At 41.0% G+C, this 25,274-nt stretch overlaps 1 protein-coding gene across 3 annotated transcripts in view; it reads right to left on the reverse strand.

Annotated features, from left to right (window-relative positions):
• The window catches only part of PDE8B (phosphodiesterase 8B), a 79,958-nt gene extending 55,240 nt beyond the window's left edge, over window positions 1-24,718 (reverse strand). For all 3 annotated transcript variants that reach the window (XM_086630085.1, XM_086630084.1, XM_086630082.1), the window contains exon 1: window positions 24,407-24,718. In XM_086630085.1, the coding sequence (XP_086486211.1) occupies window positions 24,407-24,718 (312 nt within the window). The remainder of the gene's footprint in view (window positions 1-24,406) is intronic.
• Between the last annotated feature and the right edge of the window lie 556 nt (window positions 24,719-25,274).

A 25,274-nucleotide genomic window follows, 5' to 3' on the forward strand; every position in this document is an offset into this window, starting at 1 on the left:
CCTTCTCCAGCACATCATGTTATCAAATTACCTACTGCGTCTATGGAAACAGCATGTAGTTCCTAGATGATGTTGGGTACACTCTAAGGAAGACTGACGCGTCATTATCCAACTTTCACTCCTCTGGCACTTTCACTCCTTTGGCACTGAGATCAGTTTAAAGAATAGGTGACACACCTTAGTTAGTAGTTCAGCAGTTTCAGATTTCCTTGTGAACTCCTGGGTCAGTATACCAACTGGGTCCTGGTCATCTTTCCTTCTCCTTCACCTCCTCCTTACAGCAGAGCAATAAAAGGCCCACATCCCCAGATCTACCACCCACATGTCTCTTTGTCAAGAGTAGAGTGCCTAGACAGGTGGATTAGATGACTTGTCAACTGTTCACATTGCTTGAGAAGGGCACAGTCTCAAAAGAAGTAGTTATCATTATCAGTGTACTCACTGTCAAGGAAGTTTTTGTGACAACGACATGAAAGAATGAAGTATAAAAAAATGTTATACATTAATTTTAATAGGTAAAATATACAGCAGGAAGGCATCAAATTACAAAATGTTGCATCACAGTTTGATACCAAGCACTTTTCTTTCAAGAAATTCCATCTTCGATGCATCCTGTCTTTCTCATGCTAATTTCAATATTGATTTTAAGGAAAAAAAATCATGTTCCTTAATGAGTTTTCTGATTAATGTTTTACATGCAAGTCTACAGAAACAACAAAAATACAGCGTAGTTGGCTTATTTCCTACCTTTTGATCAGAAAGTTAAGTATTTATTCCTCTTTACATTAAATTACTCTTAGGTATTGCAGGTTCCTTATTCTTGTGTTTATGTAGAAGTTTAGAGGTACATTTGTTTAGAATTGGCTGGATTTCTATACCATAGGAATATAAACTTTGAAAAACCAAATTGTCTGTGATAAGAAACCTTTTCAAGATAACAGCTTCGTATCCAGAGATGCTGTTAATTTGTTTGAAAAGGAAAAAAAGAACTACCACCAAACATCCAAAAAGCAAAAAATTAGGGGGTTAAGTCATAGCAAAAATCTAGCGCATCTCTTTACAGTAGTATTTTGACTAGGTATTCTTGCTCACAAAGCAGCAAGACACACAAATTAAGAGCATACTTTTATCCACTATCTACAGTGCCTCAAAGTCTAAAGTAGTAGGAATCTTTCTCCTTTTTCCCCAGGTACTCAGAACCTGAATAGGAAGAAGGGCCTGACTAATGTCCTGAGATGCTCAGTGAAACACCAATGAGTAAAGAATCACAAAACTGTGGGCTTGAAGAAACTTCTGAAGATCATCCAGCCCCTTCAAGTGGTGGTATTGCTATTCTAGATCAGGTCAACCATGCCTTTGCCTATCCCTTTTCAGCATGGCTGCTGCTCAGGCAGTCACCTCCCAGCCTGTATTGACAAGAAAGGAATTAAAATCTGTAGACTGGCCAAGTGCTTTAACATCTGAACTACTGTATAAGAGAAATATCTGCTATCATAATGTAGCCCTGTTTTATTTCACTCCTTTCCCCTACCTGTAATATTAAGTAAATTCAGAACAAGTTGTCATTTCTTTTTTTTAAAAAAACAATGTAACCAAGTTGCACTTTGAAATACTTTAAAGAGTGAACATTGAACAGGCCTTATGGACTCCTTCAGAGATATGAAACTGTAGTAACTTTTAGTATAACTATTGTGGGAAGTCCAAAAATGATGGCTTCTTTATGAAAAATACACTTTCATGTTTCAATCCAGCAGCACACAGATGATAAAGAGACAGACTCATGTCACAAACAGCAACATTTTTACACTCGTAGACAGAAACCAGTTATGGAAAACCAGTTATAGAATGCAGTCCCATATGACATTGGCTTTATTTTGAATATTGACTTCACAGAATCATAGAATCATAGAATGGTTCGGGTTGGAAGAGACCTTAAAGACCATCTTGTTCCAACCCCGCTGCCATGGGCAGGGACACCTTCCACTAGATCACTTTGCTCAAAACCTCATCCAACCTGGCCTTGAACACTTCCAGGGATGGGGCATCCACAACTCCTCTGGCCAACCTGTTCCAATGCCTCACCACTCCCAGAATGAAAAATTTCTTCCTTATATCTAATATCAATCTACCCTTTTTCAGTTTAAATCCATTGCTCCTTGTCTTATCACTACATGCCCTTGGAAAAAGCCCTTCTCCAGCTTTCCTGTAGGCCCCATTCAGGTACTGGAAGGCTGCTATAAGATCATCCCGGAGCCTTCTCTTCTCCAGGCTGAACAGCCCCAACTCTCTCAGCCTGTCTTCATAGGAGAGGTGTTCCAGCCCTTGGCTGGTTTTTGTGGCCCTCCTCTGGACTTGCTCCACAGCTCCATGTCCTTCTTGTGTTGGGGACTCCAGAGCAGAGCGCGGTATTCCAGGTGAGGTCTCATGTGAGCAGAGTAGAGGGGCAGAATCACCTCCTTTGACCTGCTGGCCACACTTCTTTGATGCAGCCCAGGATACAGGTGGCTTTCTGGGCTGCCAGTGCACATTGCTGGCTCATGTTGAGCTTCTCATCCACCAGCACTCCCAAGTCCTTTTCCTCAGGGCTGCTCTCAATCCATCCTCCGCCCAGCCTGTACTTCTGCTTGGGATTGCCCTGACCCATGTGCAGGACCTTGCACTTGGTCTTGTTGAACTTCATGAGGTTCTCACAGGCCCATCTCTCCAGCCTGTCAAAGTCCCTCTGTATGACACCCCTTCCCCTCCAGCGTGTCCACAACACCACACAACTTGGTGTCATCTGCAAACTTGCTGAGAGTGCACTTGATCCCTCTGTCCATGTTGCCGACAAAGATGTTAAATAGCACTGGTCCCAGTACTGACCCCTGAGGAACACCACTCGTCACTGGCCTCCACTTGGACATCGAGACCTTGACCACAACTCTCTGAGTGCGACCATCCAGCCAATTCCTTATCCACCAAGTGGCCCATCCATCAAATCCATGTCTTTCCAATTTAAAGACAAGAATGTTGTGCAGGACAGTGTCAAATGCTTTGGACAAGTCCAGATAGATGATGTCATTTACTCTTCTCTTATCCACCAAAGCTGTAAGTCCATCATAGAAGGCCATCAAATTTGTCAGACACGATTTGCCCCTTGTGAAGTCATGTTGGCTGTCACCAATCACTCCCTTGTTTTCCATGTTCCTTGTTTCCATGTTCATCAACAGAAGTTTCTCTGAATGTATGTTTATTTTGTTAGCACACACTTTTTACTTCACTAAATAAGCATGGCAGGTAAGTTTTGTTAATGTCCTTGAAGTGTGAAGAGGCATAGGGAAAACAAACTTTTCCAAACATCTGTCAAAGTAAGCAGAATCTGACCAAGACTTGTGGATCTCAGCATGGTGAGACCTCTTTCTGTAAATCCGTTTGTCATTACGGTCCGTTCTCAACTTTGTAAGAGCAAGAGTCACAGACAACTGCAGAAGCCGATCAAATCTCCTTACATCAACTTTAGGAAAAACCAGCAACTAAATCTGAACTTGTTTAGAAATACACTCACTAGTGTTCATTTAGGCAGTAAAATCCCAAACTACAAAAAAGATTTTAAAATTAATCTTATTTTCATCTTTGTATGTTCAGATAGTCAAAAAAGCAACCAGTGTGAAGGTAGGAACAAAGAGCCAAACAAAACGACTTTATGCTGCCATGTAAATTTATGATAAGCCCACATCATACTTTGTTTTCCTTGAGATAAGTTAAAACTAGAAAAACAAAAGAGAAAGCAACAAGAATAATCAAAGATATTCCAAGATGTCTTTGGAGAATTTAGAACTAGGCTGCTTCTGCCAGGAAGAGGGATAACTAAGGAACAGAATAGGCATCTACGAAATCATGAATGGTGTAGAGCTGAATGAAGAAAAACTCATCAAAATCTTCACAATACAAGAAATATGATGCTTTCGTTTGAATTACCAGGCCACTGAAGGGGGTGTTGTTCAAAAAGCAGTTGAACAAAATTTGACAAAGATAGGCCCCTGTTTTGCTGCGAAACACATCAGTAGGCACGTAACCTCAACTGAGAAGACCCTCAGACACACGTTGAGAGGCCCAGGGCAAGATTCGTCTCCATCTTCCCTCTTTTCTGCCTGTTGCGTAAGGCTCTGCTTCTGCCCGAGACAAGACAGTGGGGTGGCAGACCTATGGTTCAATACAGTAGAACAATTCTTGGGCATAGATATTAAAATTGATACAAAAGATATGAAGTGAGTTTCAATACTGAAAGATTCAGGTAATATGATCATGTAAGTATGAATGGAAACAGCTAGAACATTATTTTGCAGCAAACTGCTAGATAAATAATCCTGATCTATCAGCTCTTGGTCTAGGTAAATACTCATAACTTACAAAGCATACTGTTAGTCTGTGATCAAACAATCATTTTAAAATGTAAAGTTAACTTTGTCTTCTAAAGGCTGACTAAGAAAAAGCATCTGGAAGTTGTCTGCGTAGACCTGAGGGGCTGCCAGCTCAGCATTTACTCTAGAAACTGTTCAGTACCCTCCACCTCACATGGAAGGTGTTGTCAAAACAAATTTCAAGTCCCACTTCTGTGCAGGGTTGTGGGGGGGATACTTCCAGGGTCCTGTGATGTCAGTAAGAAGTTACTGGAAAAGTTATCTTATTTGGAATTCCTTCTGGAAATTAGCAAAGGAACAAGTTAAATGTTTTAATATGTGAATATTCAGGAATTTTCCACAAGTCTATTTCTACTAGAAAAGGGCAATCTGTCTCCTTTTTCTTCATTCAGTGTATTTCTGGCTTTGGTTGCTGCTTGTTGGAGGACTGTTTCAGTTCAGGAAGATTTTTGACAAGAAACGGTGTGTTCTCAAATAATTTAACACTGCTGTTAAAGTAGTAGATAACCTACCTCATTTCTTACTGAAGGCGAAAATTTTAGTTGTCTTGGCTTCTACTGTTTATCTAACATAAACTATTCAGCATTTTACTGAAAGTGAACAGATTAAGATTGAGCCGAATTCACAGGTTCTCTCTTGCCTTCAAAATCCCTAAGATCATGCCGCTCAATAGTCTGAGAGCGGTCGGAAGCAGCACCTCAACTACCAGTTAATACACAGGTATTACGGACTCTACTCCAAGGGTTAAAAGGAGTTTAACATTTTTAACATTTAACAACATTTTGACCCAAGGTATGCACTATGTTTTTAGTCTACCATTTCTCCAACACTATTCAATGCACATACTATTAGCTACCAGTATCAATCTGAAGCTAGAGTGGTTAGCAGGCTGCTTCTTCAGAGGTGCACAACGGATGTCACTACCAGAACTTGGGCTTAGTATCACTTTCTCTTATTTCTTATCCCAGGTGGGAATAGCTGGAAAAAATTTCTTCCCGGTTCAACAAGGTTTATATATACCTTCCTTTTCCAGCTTCTATAAGGCATCTATATGTTATCTTAGCCTAGAACCAACACTATATTCTTCTTGTTGGAACAGAGAAAACAAAACCAGAAAACCCAGAAAGATATTCTGATGAGCGCTAGTCATCTTATTGAAGTTTTCTACATCTTACAAAAATATCAAAATAAGCTCTGGTAAAGAATAGGGTATTCCTCGCTTTCTTCATAGACACAATGTTCTCTCTCTCTCACTCCTTCACATGGCCAGATAGCATTTGCTTTGCAGTTCTTCTGTCTGAATCATTTTAGTCTGGAGACAGGCAGCTGAAGCCAACTAATTTGGCCTTCTAATTAAAATTTTAACATCCACAAGACTTGTCTTAGAATTGTATCTAGAAACTCTTTTGAAAAAAATAATAAACAAAACCCAACAACTCCAAACTGAAAATACACAGTACAACTATCAGTAAAAGAAAAATTAAATCTTCCAAAGCTTTTAGGATAACAGATACATATGTGCACTTTTTTCATTACAACCTAACATTGACTCTAAAATCCAAAATTAGCATTTAAATATATGTCAAAATTAACTATTTTGCCATTGATCCTTGTATCAGAAACCCACAGACTGAACTATTCCCAGAGCAGACCCTACCACCTCAAGTATGAAGAGTGATGCTGTCTCCAGTAACAAAGTCTCCAGCTCAACACTACCTGCTACTGCGCAGCTACAAATTACCAACGTGAAAGTCTGTGCCATGTCTCACACTAAAAATTGTGCAGACAACAAAAATCAAACCCAAATTCTCATCAAAATAAACAACTCTGAGGCTCTTACGCTGACTGAATAATTCATGATCATATTCAATAAAATTTAAGTTTCTACTTTAATTTTGACAAAGCCACTGCAGATAATCCAGGCAGCAGCAGTAGCATGTGAATCTAAGACTCCAATACTGACATTTGGATATCACCCTCTGGGACATGCAGAGTGTCTTGCCCACTGGTGAGTCATCTAACTGAGCCACATGGATATTACCCAAAACCAAAATTTTCACCCTCTGTATTTTGTCATTCAAGACTAAAGCGTTAATGAATCTTGTTTCATCTATTTAGGTTATAAATCTCAGAGGCAAAGATCACCTCTCGCTTCTATAACACCTTGTAAAATAGAGCACATGGGCTGACTGATCCCATAAGCCCTACCCAAACACAGAAGAAGAGCGAGGAAGAGTAGAAGTGGTATTAATATAAGGTGGGTATAGCAGCACACATGAAGTGGTCAGAGGGAGAGGAAGCTCTGACCCAGAGGAACAGAGTAGTGGGTGTGTGGTGCACCTGAAGTATTCATACCTTGCAAAAGTAAGAATTAGCCTGATAAACCTGGAAGCTTAATTACTGGGTCTTGCAAACTTAAATGCAGTCATGTTAATTTCATTGCCTTTACTCTAGGTAGGATCAGCATCTTATGTTAGGATTTAACTTTTGTATGCAGCTACAATCCAAATAAGCTCTGCAAAAGTATGAAAAGAAGGCGTCGCATAGTCCTCCAGCTGGCCTGCTATACCAGAACAAATTATTACTTTTGCAATAAGCAATAATCATTTTGATATTTTTCACCACTGTTTCCAAAATGTGGGGGGAAATCATTAAAAGCTTTCTGGAAGATGACTCTTTTTTTGGATATTTTATTCCAGTCTTGACAAGGAGAAGCACCATCAAATTTAAGTGCCACTTTCCAGACTCAGCATTACAAGATTCATGCCGATGTTCTACAGAGTGCTCTTACTGCTACTCCAATTTTTATGTACTGACATCTATTTGAACAGAATATAGTCATTTTAGTGCACCATTAGAATCATCCATCATTAGGATGTATTATGCAACTCACTACCAACACAATATTGAGAGGATAAAAAAAACCTGCACAATTATGTTCTCCACAGATAATGAAACACAAGTCTCTTGCAAATGTCTCAGGACCTGATCTTCTCCCATGGCTTCTGCACGTGCACAGGATAAACTTCCACTCTCAAGAATTAAAAGCAGAAGTTCTGTCCAACGAATGCAGTGTTAACTGCCACCTTTCTCTCCCCAAAGAATAGTTACAGCTACCTATTTTCAATGCACCTTATATTGCAGAAGCTAAATTCTGTGCATCACAGCCTCAGTTCGTCAATCTGTTTAATTTTATTTTATGAGAAATATCACTGGAGGCAAAAAGGGCTTGTGTACAGTAAAAAGTAGCATGACCCAAATGCTCAGCATTTTGCAGAATTAAGCAAAATTAAGCAGCAGGAACTATATACTTATCATGAATTGTAGGACAATATTAATCTCCTTTTCAAGAGAACACATGGATAGTTCAAAGCCTGACAACTTCCAACCACCTTCATCTAGAAATCCTGTCTCTGAAAGTCATAGAAGATTTTAGTTCCAATTCACTGACAAAATTTTCACCAGCAAAGCTTTTATAAGGCATCATCTCTTCATTTTAGCTACTTAGACTCAGTATCACACACAGCTCCATTGATAAACTACTTATGTATAAATTATTCACAATCCAGCATTACAGTCCATTGGATCACAACAGATAAAATATATTGCTGGAGTTCTGTTATATATCTCTCTCTTCCATATCTCTATTTTACAACTGTCTTTGGATGTGCTCTGTAGAGAAATGTCTTGTATTTCCTCTTAATATTGTACTTATTCACAAGTGTATATCACAATACGGAAAATAGTAACTTCTGTAAATGTCTTGCTGAGTCACATTCAGTTTTCAAAGAAGTTGAGAAATATTTGATTGACATAAACTAGGGAAACGGGCTGCCAAGAGAGCAGGGAAAGTGATCTGGGCATTCATAGGCCCATAATATATTGGCACTCATGCTAAAAATCTGTGCCAGAGTTGTATGGAAGAATAGAGACATTGAGATATATTGAACAGAAGATGCAATTCAATATAATTTTACAAAATTTACTGGGTCACCGTAATGTGAGTGCTGATAAAAATGTATAAAATAAGTGATTTTCTAGAGAAAGGAAACTTAATAAACCTGTCCCGTTCAAGACTGCTGAAAAGCACTTATTGGGATGCCTCAGGCAAAGCTATTAAAAAAGCTACAGAAAATGGGATGAATAAAAGAACTGCAAGGTAGGCAGGGCAGCAGAGAATCTTGAGGGCAGGAGTCATATAAATGGGCTGAAATTCAAACAGTATGAAGTGCCACACTGCGTACTTATGTGTGTTGCTGTATGTTAGAAGCTTCTTAGCTGAATACAACAGAAAAAGTGTATATGACAGCTTAGGACTCCAGTCAGTAAAGTCAGAGAGGACCAGAAGTAAACTTTTTCAAGACTTCGATGAAATTAAAGGGTTTATAAAATGTGGCTTCCTACAATTGCAGTGGCCAGCTCTCTGATCCAAAAGTCCTTTCCAGAAATTAAATTTTACTTCACATAGCAAGTTACCATTAAAGTTTAAATGCTTCCCCCAAAGTCAATGAGAGACGTTGGACTGGGGGGGCCTCCCAACAAAATACATCTGTAATGAAAGGTCTGTAATTGTTATGGCTGCTGAACATCAAAAGCCCATTTCTGGGCACAAATAAAACAGTCTGATTAGCTCACTGATTCCATCTGCAGAAACCTTGTAATGAAGTGATGATGCGGTACAATAGCCTGATCCTCCACACTGGGTAACACAAGAGCATCACTGACTATTTCAGTTATGGCACTGCAAATATGTTAGTAGGTCTCCTTACAGAATTTAAACCCCAAGTTTTCAGATCCACGTTAACACCTTCGGAACAAGAAATTTTCACATATGCAGCTCTTCTTTGGGAAATCCACTTTTCCTTTTAGACCTTTGTAGGGACACAGAGCTAGCCAACTGTTCTATATTTAGCGGCCAGACACGTGTTAAAACCCCTCCAAGGCTGTTGTAGACTTCTTCTGAGTGCAATGACCCTGCAGAAATGTAAAGTCAAACTGATGCTCTGGTTTTTCCAGTCAAGCTGGATGGTTCTACTTGTGCGCTTAAGTATTTCGCTAAGTCAGGCTTCAATGGAGGCCAGGATCGCAAACACATACCAACAGGTGCACTGGGACAGATCAAGCCACCAAACTAACATCATGTCTCTGGGAATGGTCAACACTGGGTAATATGTACAAGACCAAGGCAAGCACTTAAAACATCTCCTGAATCCATTCCCCACCACAGGCCTCAGAGATTTCTGAAATACACAAAAGTAATTTTTGACTTATTAATTCTCAAAAAATCTCTCTCTGGCTTATTTTTCCAGTGTTCCGGTGAACTCATGATACGTGCTTCATGGAACACTGCCTCCTTTTTGTATACATAGTTGCAACGCAAGGCACAGCCTGACACGTTCTGTAATTTGCAGTCATTAGGTTTTTCACAGAAACTGCCTTATAGCAGGTACAGATTACTCAGAAAACTTTCATTACAAATAAAGTCAAGTCATTTTTAAGTCCTCAAGGTAGATAAAATCTTATTTTCAAAGTTAATGTGAATCAACATATCCCTGAATCTATAGCAGGTCTGAGACAACAGCTCTGATAGCCTTTAAGGCAATTTTAACAGTCAGCATGGTGAACTCACCTTGCAGAGAGATCTGTTCTGAGATGGGAGTTTGCCTTGTGTATTCTAAAAGAAAAGTGGTCTTGATACATCACTTATGTGCATCTTGTCTGGTGATTTACTTTTTTTCCCCCCACGGAAACTGAGAATGCTGCTTCTCAGACCCAAACCAGGATAATTTGATTTTAGGGAGACTTTAGGAAAGGACCCCCTCCAAAAGTTGGCAGTAAGATGAGAAAGAAGGCAAGAAGTCATTTTGCTAGCGACAACAACTGCAGGGAGTTTATAGAAACGCGCATTGTTGACCCATTTCAGCATCAATTTTTAAAAAAACTGTGCAATGAATATATATAAAACACTGAAAAAGTGCTATTCCCCCACGAAAGTCTGAGTGCTGGGTTATGCTTAATATTTCATAGATTAACAGTTTCTTGTGTTTTAATTTCTCTTGCAGCTTCCAGTAGAGAAGTACAGATATTTGCAGGTAGAGTTTTTCCTGTAACAGTTCTAAGGAAACACGTTTTCATTAACTGATATTTTTATATTTCACTTTATGAAAACAGGCCAAACAAATATTATTTCCCATTAGAAATAAAACAGTCATTCCCTGATCTGGTATTTTAATTTCAATCATGATGTATGCAGAAATATTTTTAAATGATACAGTCACTCTTACCATACTTAAAATATGATTGCCTCAAAACGCTTACCATGAGCCATCTAAGGCATATACATTTGGAATTTTTCAGAGGATAACTAAAAGCAACTCTACACATAGCTTCTATTTTTCTCCAGGGTGGGCACTTCATCTCTGGATTGGGAACTATCCTTCCAGCCAAGGAGGAGTCAGCTGGGAGCTTACTGGCAACACTGAGACAATCTCTGTGGTGGTGCAGGAATCCTCATGGCAAAGCAGGAACTCTCTCTGCAGTCACTCATCTTGGGGGAGGCAAAAGCTGCAGCATTAAAGGCATCAGACTGTCTCAGGACTTGGGACACATAAGTCTCAAATGGACTTTGCCTGTATCAGCTCAGAAAACAGTTTACCCTATTTCTACATGTAAAAAAACCTTAAGATTTTGTAGTTATGGGTTGTGTTATCAGATAAAGAAAGTGAGAATATGTTAGAATAGAAATCTTACCTATGTTCACAGCAAATAAGAACTATTCTGCTATTTCTCATGCATGCCAGTTACTTTGATTGAGTTTTTCTTTGAAGCATAAGACACTTGCTATAAATTGCAATGAAATTTTACACAGGTTCAAATAACTAGATTATACTACAAACACAGTAATTTTGTTGGTATCCATCACAAATTATTTTATTATCCTTGGAAGACTAGGGAATCTGGTGCTAATGTGTACGGAAATAGAATAAATACACTGTACTTGGCAAGGAATTATAAGTGAGCTCCAGTGAAAAGACTAATTCTGAGAAAATGAAACAGTCACAGGAGCATCTATCTTATTTAATATGGCTTGGTTTAACGATTGTCTATGCTGCTGTTGAAAGGTAGACTGCAGATGTTTCTGTCTGAAATTATTACCTATCATTAAAATGTGTACAGCATGAAGTATTACAGAAGTCTCCATGAATTTTTACATACAGCAGAACACACACAGTTGGCTGTTGTTCACTTTACCTTTCTGCTGCTGACAGCAATATCAGGTAAGCATTTCGTTCGTATGCTTCCTCATATGACTAGGTTCTCCATGAAAAGAAACATAACGACAGCAGATTGAGTAGCAGCCTACTAGTACAATTTAAAACCTTGCTTGGCTTCTTTTGACTGGTTTGCATTCAGATGCGAACTAAGTCAGAAACCATATTTATTTAAAGATAACTTGCTGAATTCTTCACCTTAGCGCTCCACTTCATCTTTTCCTTCAAAGGGAGCGATTTTCCATTTCCATATGTGCTCACTGAACTCATCTGCAAGCATTAAACATAGACACTGAAGCCAAATCTGTAACAACACAAATGATGTTATGGCTGATGTTAAGAAAAGTAAATAACAACTCGTTTTATTTTTCACCTTGAGTTTTGATCTAACGGTACAAACCCTACCAAAGGTGCAAAATACATCATTGCAGAAAGTAAAAACGTCAAGTCAGTTACCAAATGAGGAGAAAGAGCAGCAGCAAGCACTGCAATCCCATTTGTGGAGACACTGGGTCTTTGTAGATCTGATCCAGTTGTCCAAGGCCACATACTTGTCCTTTACAATAGATCTTCCCAGCCACCAGAAAATTCTTGTTTATTAGAAATAAACTTATTTGAAGAAGCAGTGATTCAGGTGGACATTTTTATCAAAATATAAACAGAATCTCAGATTGACTATAGTAAGTTCTGATTAACTTGAAATATTTTCCCAGAATTTTATCTTTGAAACATTTCTGTTGAAGTGACATTTCCAAATAAGCAGGAAATCCAATTCCCACTAACTTCCCAACAGCATACAAGTCAGTTGCCTAGCAAATTTCTAAGAAGACAAGCAGTAAAAGTTTGGAAGGGATTTAGAGAAGATGCACAGAAGACTATCTTTCCTGTTCTGCACTTAATCCTGTGATAGACAGCAATGAAAGTACTGTTTTAAGTCACACACCTATGCCATGATTTCTTCCTGTCCATGGCATACACGCTGGTAGCAGAAAAGAAGATATGCCTACTGTTGTCAGATACTCATCAATTTTGATAAAACTTGGAACAAATGGATAAAACTGCTCTCCTCCAGAGTGAGAAAGAGCACAACTGGTCATCAAAGAATGAATTAAGAGACTTGGGCAGCTGGTAGACACAGAATGTGAACTGTGATGAAAAAGAACCAAGAAGTCCACACATTTAAATGTATCCTGCTTTGATATCATTTTCTGCAATGGCAACAGCTCTGCAACTGGCCAAATGGAGTGGGGAAAAACCCAAACAACCAAAACTAGAGGGGAGATACCAGAAAATGGCTCACTCAACTTGCAGGCAAGCATACACCAAGTATGCATACAACAAGTATGCACACACCAAGTATGCACACAAATAGACAAAAGGATCACCCATCACCTGCAGAAGGCAGACTGTCCTCTTCAGTGATCCTATGGTGAAAGAATGAGTGGAAAATAAAAATTCTGTAAGAGAGACATCAACAAAAGGGAGTGGTGTCATGAAGCACTGCTGACATCTCCAAGTGATGTAAATCTGGTATGTTGCACCTATGTTATGCCACTACGTCCTTCACTCATCAAGAAATGTTGAACACTTATCATGGAGAGTTAGGAACAAGGCATTTGGAGAAGCAGCACTGTCTAGCCCAACTACTAGCTGCAGCTAAAATAGCTAAGGGCTGTGTGGGAGATACACTGTCAGCTGTTTTGGTCTCTGATAGCCCATTAACCAGAAGAGGAGATATCAGGGCCTAATCATTTATTTCTATGGAATTAAAAATAAGATGTGGTGAAATTTTCAGAAAATTTGAATAGTCTTTTGCCCATCGATAGCTTCATATCTGAAAAAGGTCAAATCTTCATCTCACTGATGTCCAGGAGCAAGATTTGCATCCTAACATATGAAGCGGTGACTTCTGAATTTGGTCATTTTTACCAAACTACATGTATGAATTGCACATTTCTGCAGTAGGACTGGAAGTGTGAAAAGGTACAAAGTTTTTACAGTTGTGTCATTGAATACTGTTTTGTATTTTAAGCTCTTGCATTAGGTTTTGAAATAAAATACTGTTCCTCCTTCAATGATAAGAAATGATACACAAAAAATTCAGAGTACTTCTTGATAAACACCTCAAAAAAAAAAATCACATGTATCTTCTTCATGTTCTGGTATTCAGTTAAAAGTCAGCTGTCGTGGTGGACACTCACTTCCAACCACAAACATCAGTGTGCTATGAACATTCTTCTCAGAGCGAGTATCTGAGTAAAACCAAAACATGGAGCTCTTCTAGCTGCTAAAAAGAAGAGCTAACTCTGTCCCAGCTGAAACCAGGACACCAGCTCTGTTAAATGTTCTTAAAACATGTGTCCACAGTCAGAGTCAACCTGATCTCTCTCCTGAAAGTTTCTGAAGTGCACAGAAGTTTATTGCCGCTCTTTACCATTTGGATACTGCTAAACCTGCCTGATGACAGTATCTTGTAGGAGTAGCTCTCCAGCTGAAAGAGGATCATATATGTCCAGTATCCATTTTACAACATCAGTAACATAAAATGAAACACCTTGCAACTGTAAGAAAGTTGCTTCTGTTTTCCTTCGTTTTGTTCCAATGGGTCCTGTGCAGCTATACTACATGAGTTCCTGAATAAAACAAGAGCATGTTGAAGACGGTCTTTACTCATCTGCTGTTTAACATGCTATATGCCAAAAACTGTATGTGTATCATAAAATACCAGTTGTAAACACACATGTATCTCAGACTTGGATAGGTAAACCGGATTATGCATTGATACCAGAGAATAAGTGGGAGCACAGTGACCGAGGGTCATCCTTTCACAGGCAACCATCCTCATTAGCCGTGCAGGAAACCAGTGTGTATGTCTTATCTCTGATAGGAATTTACATGGGAGCTACAGAAGAACAGATCCCTTTTCAATTTTAAGCTGTCTGCAGACTATGTGCAATCCAATGAAAAATAACAATAAAGTGAACATGAAAGGATGGCCTTAAAGGAGTTACAGATTTTTCAAATCTAAAGCGAGGCCACAGATGTTTTATAGCTCTAAGGGGAAAAAAAAATCCTTGATCTAAAAATAGTATCTTGTATAAATCTGGTGGAACCCATGAAAACTATTCCCTTCTTTGAAGATGATTCATTACTGAACTCTTTGAACTGTATGGATGGTCCCTAACCCACTAAAACACCAGAGGGCCAAAGAAGATCTGTATGTGCATTGGCTGTTCTAATTAATGTGTGTCTGCAAACAGGCAACGAAGGAACCTTCCGAGTTGATAGGGTAGGCAAGAAACAAACAAATGTAAGCCTGAAGTCTAAAACTATTGATTTGAACTATTTTTTAAGAGAGTTTCTCATCACCTGCTAGTTTTTCTTCCTGAACTCTACAAGCATGTGTTGGGACAAAATGGTAGGTATTAGGACAAAAGCCAGGAACACAGTGAAATGTAAGACTTTGTTCTACACACATTCATGAGGGCCCAAACCCCCTAGAACAACATGTGGCTCTAATTCACTGCAGGACCTTACAGGTCATACAATACCCTCATGCTTTCTGTTTGAGTGTAATACCGATCAGTCCCACTAGCTGTTATACTATTGCTAATTTTATGACATTTCACCTTCTTAAACACCTGGTTTCATACTTGAAAAAAAAATGACTGATATCTTTAAAACCAGAATGCATAGAATCTAACTTAAAATGATGAAATTTTAAATATATTGTTTTTAAGACTGACACAACTCTTGTCCTGAGCTTGAGTCTTTAGCAGTATCTATCAAACACATGATTTTCAATCTGCCGGTGGTGTGAAAAACAAACAAGATCTGTTGCTCACTCCAAGCCCACTTGAAGGACCAGAGTAGCAAAAGGTAGCTCTGTCACACTGAAACGAGCAAAAATTCCAGAATGTACCAAAGAAACTCTTGCATCAAATGAAGTGACAATATTTATACAAAGTCACTTTTGAAAGAAAAAATTACCATTAAAATTAAATTAATTCCCACGCACCAGACTCAGAGTTAATACACTGTGTGAGTCCTCTCTGGCAGTGCCCAGTTTGGGCCTGAAATATAGGACTGCATGCTGTCATTTCACAAAGTTGTACCAGAAGTACCTTTGTATTACAACAATTTTGATCGTTATACCCTGCTTGGTGGTTTGTTGTTTGGAGTTTTGTTTGTTTGTTTGTTTTGTTTTGGTGGGTTTTTTTTTGGTTTTGGGTTGGTTTGGTTTTTTTGGGGGGTTTCTTTTTCCTCCTTTTGTCAAAGCTTTCTTCAGGACAAGACCCTCCTAGTAAGCTCTCTCTCCTGTCTTATAGTAAAACCACTGATTTAGCTACCAACATTCTTCCCTCAACTACTGTGATGCCACAACAAACCAGCACGATTTGTCTGGAGCAGTAGTCCAGACAAATTAAAAAACATGTGAAGCTAAGAATTTTTTTTGCTTTCAAGAGTGTAGATCTTGCACTGGCAAACAGACCGGTCCATAGTCTTCAATTTGCCTAGACAAATTTTAGATACTTCTCTCTTGCTCTCAAATATTAAATTACATAGATTCAGAAGGAGTCCTCTGCTGTTGTGATAGGGTGGGAAATAAAACCACAGTAAAGCACAGACTATTAGGTGACTTTAGGCAGGAGTGGATACATTACCACAACTTTGTAACAAAGAACATCATCCATGCATTTCCTCTTGCAGTGAAACCAGTGTACAATTGCATTGTTTTAGAAGCTCATTAAGATGACCACGAATAAACTCCAGAAATACCATGTTCAAGACAAATGCTACAATCCACAAAACATCTTAGCACTGAGTTGCAAGCTACGTTTTTGTTGCGTAGCTCTAAGATCTGGACAGAAATCTGTAGATTCAGACATCACATCTCCTCAAGGCTTCCAAGTGTCATCAGCATGCTGTGCCACCAAGACAAAGCTTTTTCCGCCTCCCCCTCCCTCCCCCCCAAACCACCTCTCTATCCACTCCCTTTGGCTTAATTCTCTGTCCTGGCCTCCTCCTGCCCATAACAGATGCTCCTTTCACAACCACCCCAACTTAGGCTAGATTGATTACTTCCTTTTCACTTGAACAATGATGTCCCTCTCTGCTTAGACTGTCTCAGATCATCACTTCATCCGTCTCTTCTGTAACCATCCACTGCACCCTCATAGTGCTCTAGTTGACCTTTTTTATGGCTGCAAAAGCCTTCAGAACAAAGACAGCCAAAGATTTCCCAGGTTTCCACCAGTGCACTGTGGCCACTGTCCAGAGCTCTGTGGGGACAGGAGCACTGTCCAGCAGCTGCAGCCCATTGCACCACATCCATGGCCACCGCACCATGTCCATGAGAACATCAAAAAATCAAAACTTTCCAGATGTCTTGCTATCGTGGCCTCCCTCACTTCGCAATCTGAGATAAAAGGAAGCAGCCTGAAATGGGGCCATGGCAAGGTGTCCAACATTGCAGTCACTCACCTCTTCCACTAGCCTTGCACGTAAACACAGCCCTAGCCATTTAACATATGTGAATGGTTTTATTCTGAAATGGAACATGCCACCTTTTCATGAAGCTTGTGTTATTTCCCAATATAATTAAACAGCTATTTAGGCTTTCTTTGAGACAGGAGGAAGTAGAGACTCATCCGGAGGGGACCCTTTTGAATGGATGGATTTCAGGGAAGCCGTCTCAGAGCCAAGAGGAAGAGAAGCTCAAAATAGCCAACAGTCCAAGAGGCAGGGGACTCATGTGGGAGAACTTCTTCAGGCTCTTTCAAAACAGAGAATCGGACTTGGGTGTCTCATCTCCAGAAAACACCCTAGCTACCACGTTACTGTCTACCCTGGAGACTTCGACTTTCAGAATAAATTTGATTCACTTTGGAAATGAATATACATAAAAGTTAAAGCCTCATTTTCCCTCTTCTTTTCTAAAAGGGAGTTCTTCATTTTCTGGCTATCAAAACGGCTTGATAAGCTGCATTTCAAAATTGACACAACAATTATTAAACAACTGTAGGAGAAACATGATCATTAACAACATTCAAGTTCACAGTGCCTTCAGATAGCCTTCCAAATTTGTGATGGGGGAACAAGAAAGCTTCTTTTGCTGTCCCTGTGGTGAAATGGCTGACCAAAGATCAAAGGGAAAATGGAGTGCTGGAAGAAGCTCCAAAGCTAACTTCAGAGACCTCGTGCCCAATTCCACACTCCACTAAGCTGACTTTTTTTATAGTGTTAGAAAGTATGCTGCTGGTAAATATATCAGTATTTTGATTAAAATATTCATAAAATGAGAAAGAAATCAGGCCATGCCCCTCCAAATATAAACAAATAAATTGTAATTAAATCTAACAGGTTACAGCTCTATGTGCAAACTGGCTGTGAGCACAGTTTGTCCTAGGCTTATAAATAGCTGTTGAATAGCTTGTTTTCCAATTGCTACATTGCTTCAAAACCCCATTCTGCCCGTTTCAGCTCATTGCCTTACCTCACAGTTGACATTACTGACCCTTCTAACGCAGAGTCTCTTAGCTAACTGTTGCTTCTTTGGATTTCTTATTTAAACATCATTTCATAATATCTATACACATGCCCACACTTGGCTGCATTCTCTGTGAATTCTGTGTGCTGGAGCCCAGATCTTCGCAGTTCCTGCTCCACTCTTCCACGCTATGAAACCAACTGATGTTGGTCCAGTTTTTCTGTCCTTTTAGAAAGAAAGCCACCTCTTCAGATGCAGTATGAATCCAGGGCAAGAGATCAATGAATCGTAAATCTACATCAAAATTAGTTCTGTGTTTTCAAAGTGAGTAACCCACATTGTTAAGAGCTTAATATTGAGACTGGTCCTAAAGTAGTATTATTTAGCTGAGAGGCTTCTCAACACAAATCTAAGCTCTATCCTTTCTATGTTCAATATACGAAATATTGGCACTGGACAGCCAAATTAGTGGGTAAAGATATACAGGGATTTTTTAAATAACCCTCCAGAGTAACTCTTGGTTTATAGAGTCAGAGATAAACCAAAGGGACAGAATGTGTCTAATAAGTTTTATTCTTTTACAACTGACAATATGGGTGAGAAAGACATTTATAAATAATTGGATGATGAAAGCTGGGGCAGTGGTTGACACAAACAGTTGACTTGTAAGGGAAAAATAAAGCTCATGAGTAAATGGACTAATGATCCTCTCAAGTGAAGAAAGTTACCTACACTTAGACACTACCTCCAGAAAGCTGCGCAATGTGCCATCTTACTCAGGATTGATAGCTTATTCTCCAGACAGCACTTCTTCCTCCTTCACACAAAAGAAATGGTGACTCAAGCTGCACAAGTCGAAAGCATTAGTGTTCTGGGAGCTCCTATAAAATGAGCTCATTGTACTTCATGGCCTATGAGAATTGCCCCAAAGCAGATGCCCTCAGAGAAGCATGGGGACAGTCAACTGTTGCTGTCCTGCAAGATCAGTGACTTACTGGGCTAGAAAATGCACCTGCTAAACTGGGTCAGAGGGAGACAGTACTACACAAGAGATCATCAGGCAGCAGTCGTTACCGTAAGCTCATGCCCTCGACCACAAAATGATGCACTTCAAACACACATGCTGCATTACACAAACATATGTTTATCTTTACATTGGTAAAGGTGACTGTTGGTTTTCTGAAGCTGTAATCCTGCTACCATTGACTTATTTTGAAGTCCAGAAATTACTGGGTTTGGTTACCATAACAACACTCCCTCAAAAGAGTTAAACTCTGCTACATCGTAAAACACCTCACATGCTATTTCCTAGCAACCACACAGGTACATAGAACCTTCGCTGAAGGCAATTTTAGAAAAGTTGCATGTACATTAAAGATAATTCTACAAATTTCACATACGCCATGCATCTTTCACTTTGGGCTACACTGAACAACCCTGTAACTGAGACAGACTGGAATCTTTTAAGAAAACTAGAGGAGTGACCAACAGGCATACAGAAAATACAGGCAGAGAACGACCTGTGTGGAAAGTAAAGTACCCTGAGATCTGGCAGCAGTGCAGGTGGAACAAGAAGAAAATTTAACCCAAAGCATGGTTTCTTTCCCATCTCTGGTTCCCCTTCACACCACTATTTACATTTTCTTACTCAATGGGACTTGAATTTTCAAGCAACAACTCTTTTAAGGGAGTATACAGAATATCCAAAATGAGAACACAGTATTCACGCAAATAGCATATCTACCTTGAACTGTGAAGATTTTAATTAAAAACAAACAACCAACAAACTAATGCCTCAACTCTGCTTCTTTTTTGTATATAAGACTAAGGCTTACACATGTCCCCAGGGCTGGTTGCATTAATCTGACAAGCTCACCCATGAGCACATCGCATTTCAGAAATCACAAGGATCTAGAAACAATACTCCTTTTAACCTCTACAGGCTTTAGGCATCATTACACAAAATTCAGGACTATTTCCCAGAACTTTACCAAATTACAGAAAATATGCTTTTGCATTACTCCTTACTTCGAGAATGTCTACTCTGTACAATCCAGCCTTGTACAACTATGTGATCTAGGAACCCATGGACACAGAAGAGGTACAGTAACCTGTCTGAAATAACATGCTCATGGAGAAGTTGAAGGATGCCCACCGGGAACAGGAAACTTTTGTGAGTCAGGTGCTTGAATGTTCCTTACAGCAAATAGGGCAAGCTCATCATCTCAATGTGATAGATGGCTGAGGTGTGGGGACACTCAAGCCAGCTGAAAGGTAATGTCTCCAAGAGATGTTTGGTAGCCTTGTCTCTCTCTTAGACAACTCGCAGAGCAGGTGAGATGTTTGGTTTCACAACCTAAACCTGCTCAATTGTTCTGCTGTCTAGACCACTACTTGAAGTACGATAGATGACTAGATTATTTCTCACCTGAAGGAGAGGAATGGGAACCTTATGTGCCTATTTTCTGTATCACACCCTAGTGATCATTAAGCATTCTCAGCTGCAGGAATTCAAACCTATCTCCTGCATCCCAAGAGCATGCACTATTTCCCGGGATATACGGCACAACTTGCATTATGTCTTTCAGCTATGTGGTCACTTCGACTTGAAATTCCTCTGCTCTGCATTCAGCACGATCATGGAGTATTAGTAATTGTCAAAAGATTCACATCAGGCTCCTCAGAATCTCATTTTCCATGTAGCAAATGGTACGAAGTACTTGGATGATATTAATGTTAAGTTTACCTAAAACTGGTATTTTGGGCACAGAAAGTAAACGTTCCAAAATAACTTTTTACTGGAGGACTTAGAGGGGTGCAGGGGTTCCTGAGATGCCCATTGAATCTCAGTGCCAAGCAATGGTGAAGCACTGCAACAGGTTGCCCAGAGAAGTTGTAGGTGCCTCATCCCTGGGATTGTTCAAGGCCTGGCTGGATGAGGCTTTGAGCAATCTGATGTAGTGGAGAGTTTCCCTGTCCATGGCAGGGGGGTTGGAACTAAATGATCTTTGAGGTCCCTTCCAACCCAAACCATTCTATGATTCTATGAATGCCGAAATGGTTGAGGCTCATTGTTTTCTTGCAATCTTCCAATGTTTCTCTTTTCCTGCACAAACTAAGGCCATGGGAAGGAAGGGGAGAACATATGTTACATGTAATGATATATACCCCTACCACACAGAATGGTTTTGGAAGTCCAGAATGTTGTGTGACTCAGTACTCAGCAAGTGTAAGCTACCAGGCTGCTCTTTGCCAAGTGGTTTATTATTTTCTGAAGAAACAATCATAATACCGTAACATAGGGCTGGGCATCAGAAACTGTGGGTCCCATTCTGAATTAGGGCAAAGATGCATCTTATAATACTTAACAAATCCACTTAAGATCTTTGTCAGATAACTTCTAGATATTTGTTACCAAGCTCTTGAGATCCACAAAGAAATGCACTCACATAGAACTGCTGAATGATTACTCACAACCAGCATGAGAAGGATGCAACCAACACATCTGAATGCTCTGAACAATTTGGAACTTTTTATTTTGGAAAGGAGGAGAAAAGAAAAAAAAAATTGACTTTGTAACACTGACCTCACCCCAATGAATACAGGTTAGATGGACTTAAAAAGTAAAGTTTATGTAAGCCATATATTTTAAGCAACATGGGATCATTTTGGGTTTGTTTTGCTGGGTTTTTTTTGGTTTTTTTTTTTTTTTTTATGTGAATTGTATCAGGTTGAAATCATTGCACTTTGATTTCTTTTAACACCAGTTTAATATCATGGTATGGGTGAGTTTTAAAACATAATATAAAGATAAGGTCAAATGTAAATTATGCAATACTTGATTGCGTAGACAATTAAAGAACAGTTTAGAGCAGAAAATGAAGACAAATTAAGTCTTCATTATATTGTGTCCAGTTCTGGGCCCCTCAGTTCAAGAAGGACAAGGAACTGCTTGAGAGAGTCCAGCGCAGGGTCACAAAGATGATTAAGGGTGTGGAGCATCTCCCTTATGAGGAAAGGCTGAGGGTGCTGTGTCTCTTCAGCTTGGAGAAGAGGAGACTGAGGGGGACCTCATAAATGTTTATAAATATGTAAAGGGTGACTGAGGATGGAGCCAGGCTCTTCTCAGTGGCATCCAATGATAGGACAAGGGGAAATGGATATAAGCTGGAACATGGGAGGTTCCACTTAAACGTGAGGAAGAACTTCTTCCCAGTAAGGGTAATGGAACACTGGAACAGGCTGCCCAGAGAGGTTGTGGAGTCTTCTTCTCTGGAGATGTTCAAAACCCGCCTGGACACGTTCTTGTGTGATCTGATCTAGGTGGTCCTGCTCTGGCAGGGGGATTGGACTAGATGATCCTTTGAGGTCCCTTCCAATCCCTAACATTCTGTGATTCTGTGAAGCAGCATAGTTGAAGTGAGTTGAACAGTTACGCAACTGGAATATTATATTAACATATAGTAGTGCTAACAGCCATTTGACCTATGTATTTTTTTTGTGCCCTAAATACAGTTAGATGAGATTTGAACACTGCTAATATGTGCAACCAAGCACTACAGCAGTTAAAACTGTATGGTATTACTAGATACTTTTTCTGTACCAAAACAACTAATACTTTTCTTCATTTTTGAACATCTATGGAAACAAATATTGTTAGCATGCACTATTGGAGAATCATATTTCCATACTTTTTCACTTCTTATAGCCTGTCAGGTATCAAGTATTGTTTTGCCTTTATGATAGTTCTGTAATATTCCAACTTTACTTTGGTCAGACAAATACTCAAGTATGATATTAACCCATAGAAAATTGTGTCAAGAGTAGCAGCAGAAGCAGAGGCTCTAACTCAGTTTGAAAATTATATAAAATATTTTACACATCTTAATTCTTGTAAGAACGTAAATATTTCTATTATATCATTGAAGCAGTTTTTAAATAAAAAACCACCACAAATTAGCACACCATTTATCTTAGGTGCTTGAGACTCTAAAATTGTAAAAAGAACTGAAACTACCTAAAATAATATTACAATTCCAATTACAAAGTTCTAGACCATCTGAAATACATTCACTTTTAATAACCAGAAAATTGACAAATATATTTATTTATTAGAGCACATGATATAATAACAAATGATAAACAATCCATAAGAAAAGAAGAGGGCATTTCTGGATTTTTTAAAATTATGGAAGATTATATAATCTTTCAATTTCTTAATCATATTCTAACAAAATACCAGGACCTGCTTAAGCCCATGGAACTACTTTCTGACATGATATCCTGCTTTACCAGTACAACAGAAAAGTAACCTATGGTACAGCTGGGATCATGACACCATTTGTTTTGATAATAAGCTTTGGAATAGGGCAAAAAAAGCAACATTTAATTATTAGAAAACTTTCGGGGGAAATAATGAAAAACCTACTTTGATATCAAAAAATATTAATTAAACAAATTCAGAAAAGTCACCTCTTTTAACTGCTAGACTGAAGTGAAGATGTTGACAAGCAGGTTGCAGCAGCGCCTGCCTTAGCCACTGAGAGGCGGACTCAAACCTTCCATACTTGGAGTGAGACGACCCGACAGACACAGCCCCCGCCCGCCCCTCCCGTGAGCACCCCCTGACCCTACACCATCAAGGCGTGTTCGGCTGTGTGTGCGAATCGCAGTGGTCCCGTTCTCAGCTGAACATCCACCCCTAGCAGCAACAGCTCATTTTAATCAGATGCGGGCGGGGGAGAAAAAGGGGTGAACAAAACCCAACAGCAAGTACGGGCTTTTTGCTGTCGAGAATTTATGCCGGCATACAAACACCTCTCCCAGGAGCCCACTCCCTACCAACAGCCACAAAGCTCGACGCAAACCCTTTCACCCCTAGGCTGCAACTCCAAGAGCGATCTCAGCACGGCGGCACGCCGGAGCCACCCCCGGGCTGCGTGCGCGGGGCGGAGGGAGCCCGAGGGGCCGGGCGGCCGGCTCTCGGCCCCGGGGGGAGCTCCAGGCGAGGCGTCCCCCGGCGCAGCCCCCCCGCGGCGGTGCCAGCCCGGCCCGGCCGCCGCAGCTGCGGTGAGTCAGTGGGCGCCAGGGCAACCGCTGCTGGCAGCTGCATCCCGCCCGCCGAAGCATCGCCTGCCTCCCCGGCGGAGGCGGGGGACGCTCAGGCTCCGTCCTCCCTCCGCCACGGCCGGCGGGACCCACACCAGCCCCAGCGGGGACCCTCTCCGGAGCGGCCGCCGGTTTACCTTGACGCTGGCGTTGCTGGTCTGGGTCTCCGCCTCGATGCCGCAGCAGCGGGTCGCCCTGGCCCGGGCGGAGGCGCCGGGCTCCCTGCGCTCCTTGCGCCGGGGACCGGCGGGGAGCGGCGGCTGCTGCCGGCTCTGGTAGGCGAGGACGGAGGGGATGGAGTCGGCCGCGTCTGTCTTGATGAAGAGGCCGTGCAGGGTGGCGGTGCCCTGCGAGATGGTGGTGGTCTGGTGGGGGGAGTTGGACTCGTCCGAGTCCCGGCAGTAAATCACGCCGCTCTGCGAGACGTGGATGCTGGGGGCGCAGCCCATCCCTTCCCTTCCCCACCCAGCCCCGCTGCACCGCCGGCGGGCCGGCCCGCTCCGCTCCGCTCCGCTCCCACCTGCCGCCCGCCCGGGCTGCGGGGCCGCCGCCCCTGCGCCGCGCACCCCGCGGCGGCACCGGCACCGGCACCACCCCCCGCCGGTGGCGCTGCCCCGGCCGCTCCCGCCCATGCGGCGCCTCCCCGGCACCCCTGCCCGTCTCCCCGCGCCGCCTCCAGGGACCCCAGACCGGTTAAGCCCCTTCCCCTCCTCGGCAGCGTCTTACGAAGCGCCTGCGGCTACCGAGTCCTTCAGCCGCGGGGAGGAAGAAGAAGAAGGAGGAGGAGGAGGAGAAGCAGCAGCATCATCGGCGTTGCAGCCCCCTCCCGACCCTGGCAGAGGGTCTGCCTTCAAGCCTTCCGTACTTACAACATGACACGCGCCCCCCCCCTCCCCCCATTATGCCAAATACTTTTTATTTTTTAAAGCAGTTAAAAATACTTGTTTTGACAGTCAAAACGCATCTACTTTTCTTAGCCACAGGTGAGCAAAGCTCAGTTGTTTG

The sequence above is a fragment of the Tauraco erythrolophus genome, chromosome Z (assembly GCF_009769465.1).
Source record: "Tauraco erythrolophus isolate bTauEry1 chromosome Z, bTauEry1.pri, whole genome shotgun sequence".
Lineage (NCBI taxonomy): Eukaryota > Metazoa > Chordata > Aves > Musophagiformes > Musophagidae > Tauraco > Tauraco erythrolophus.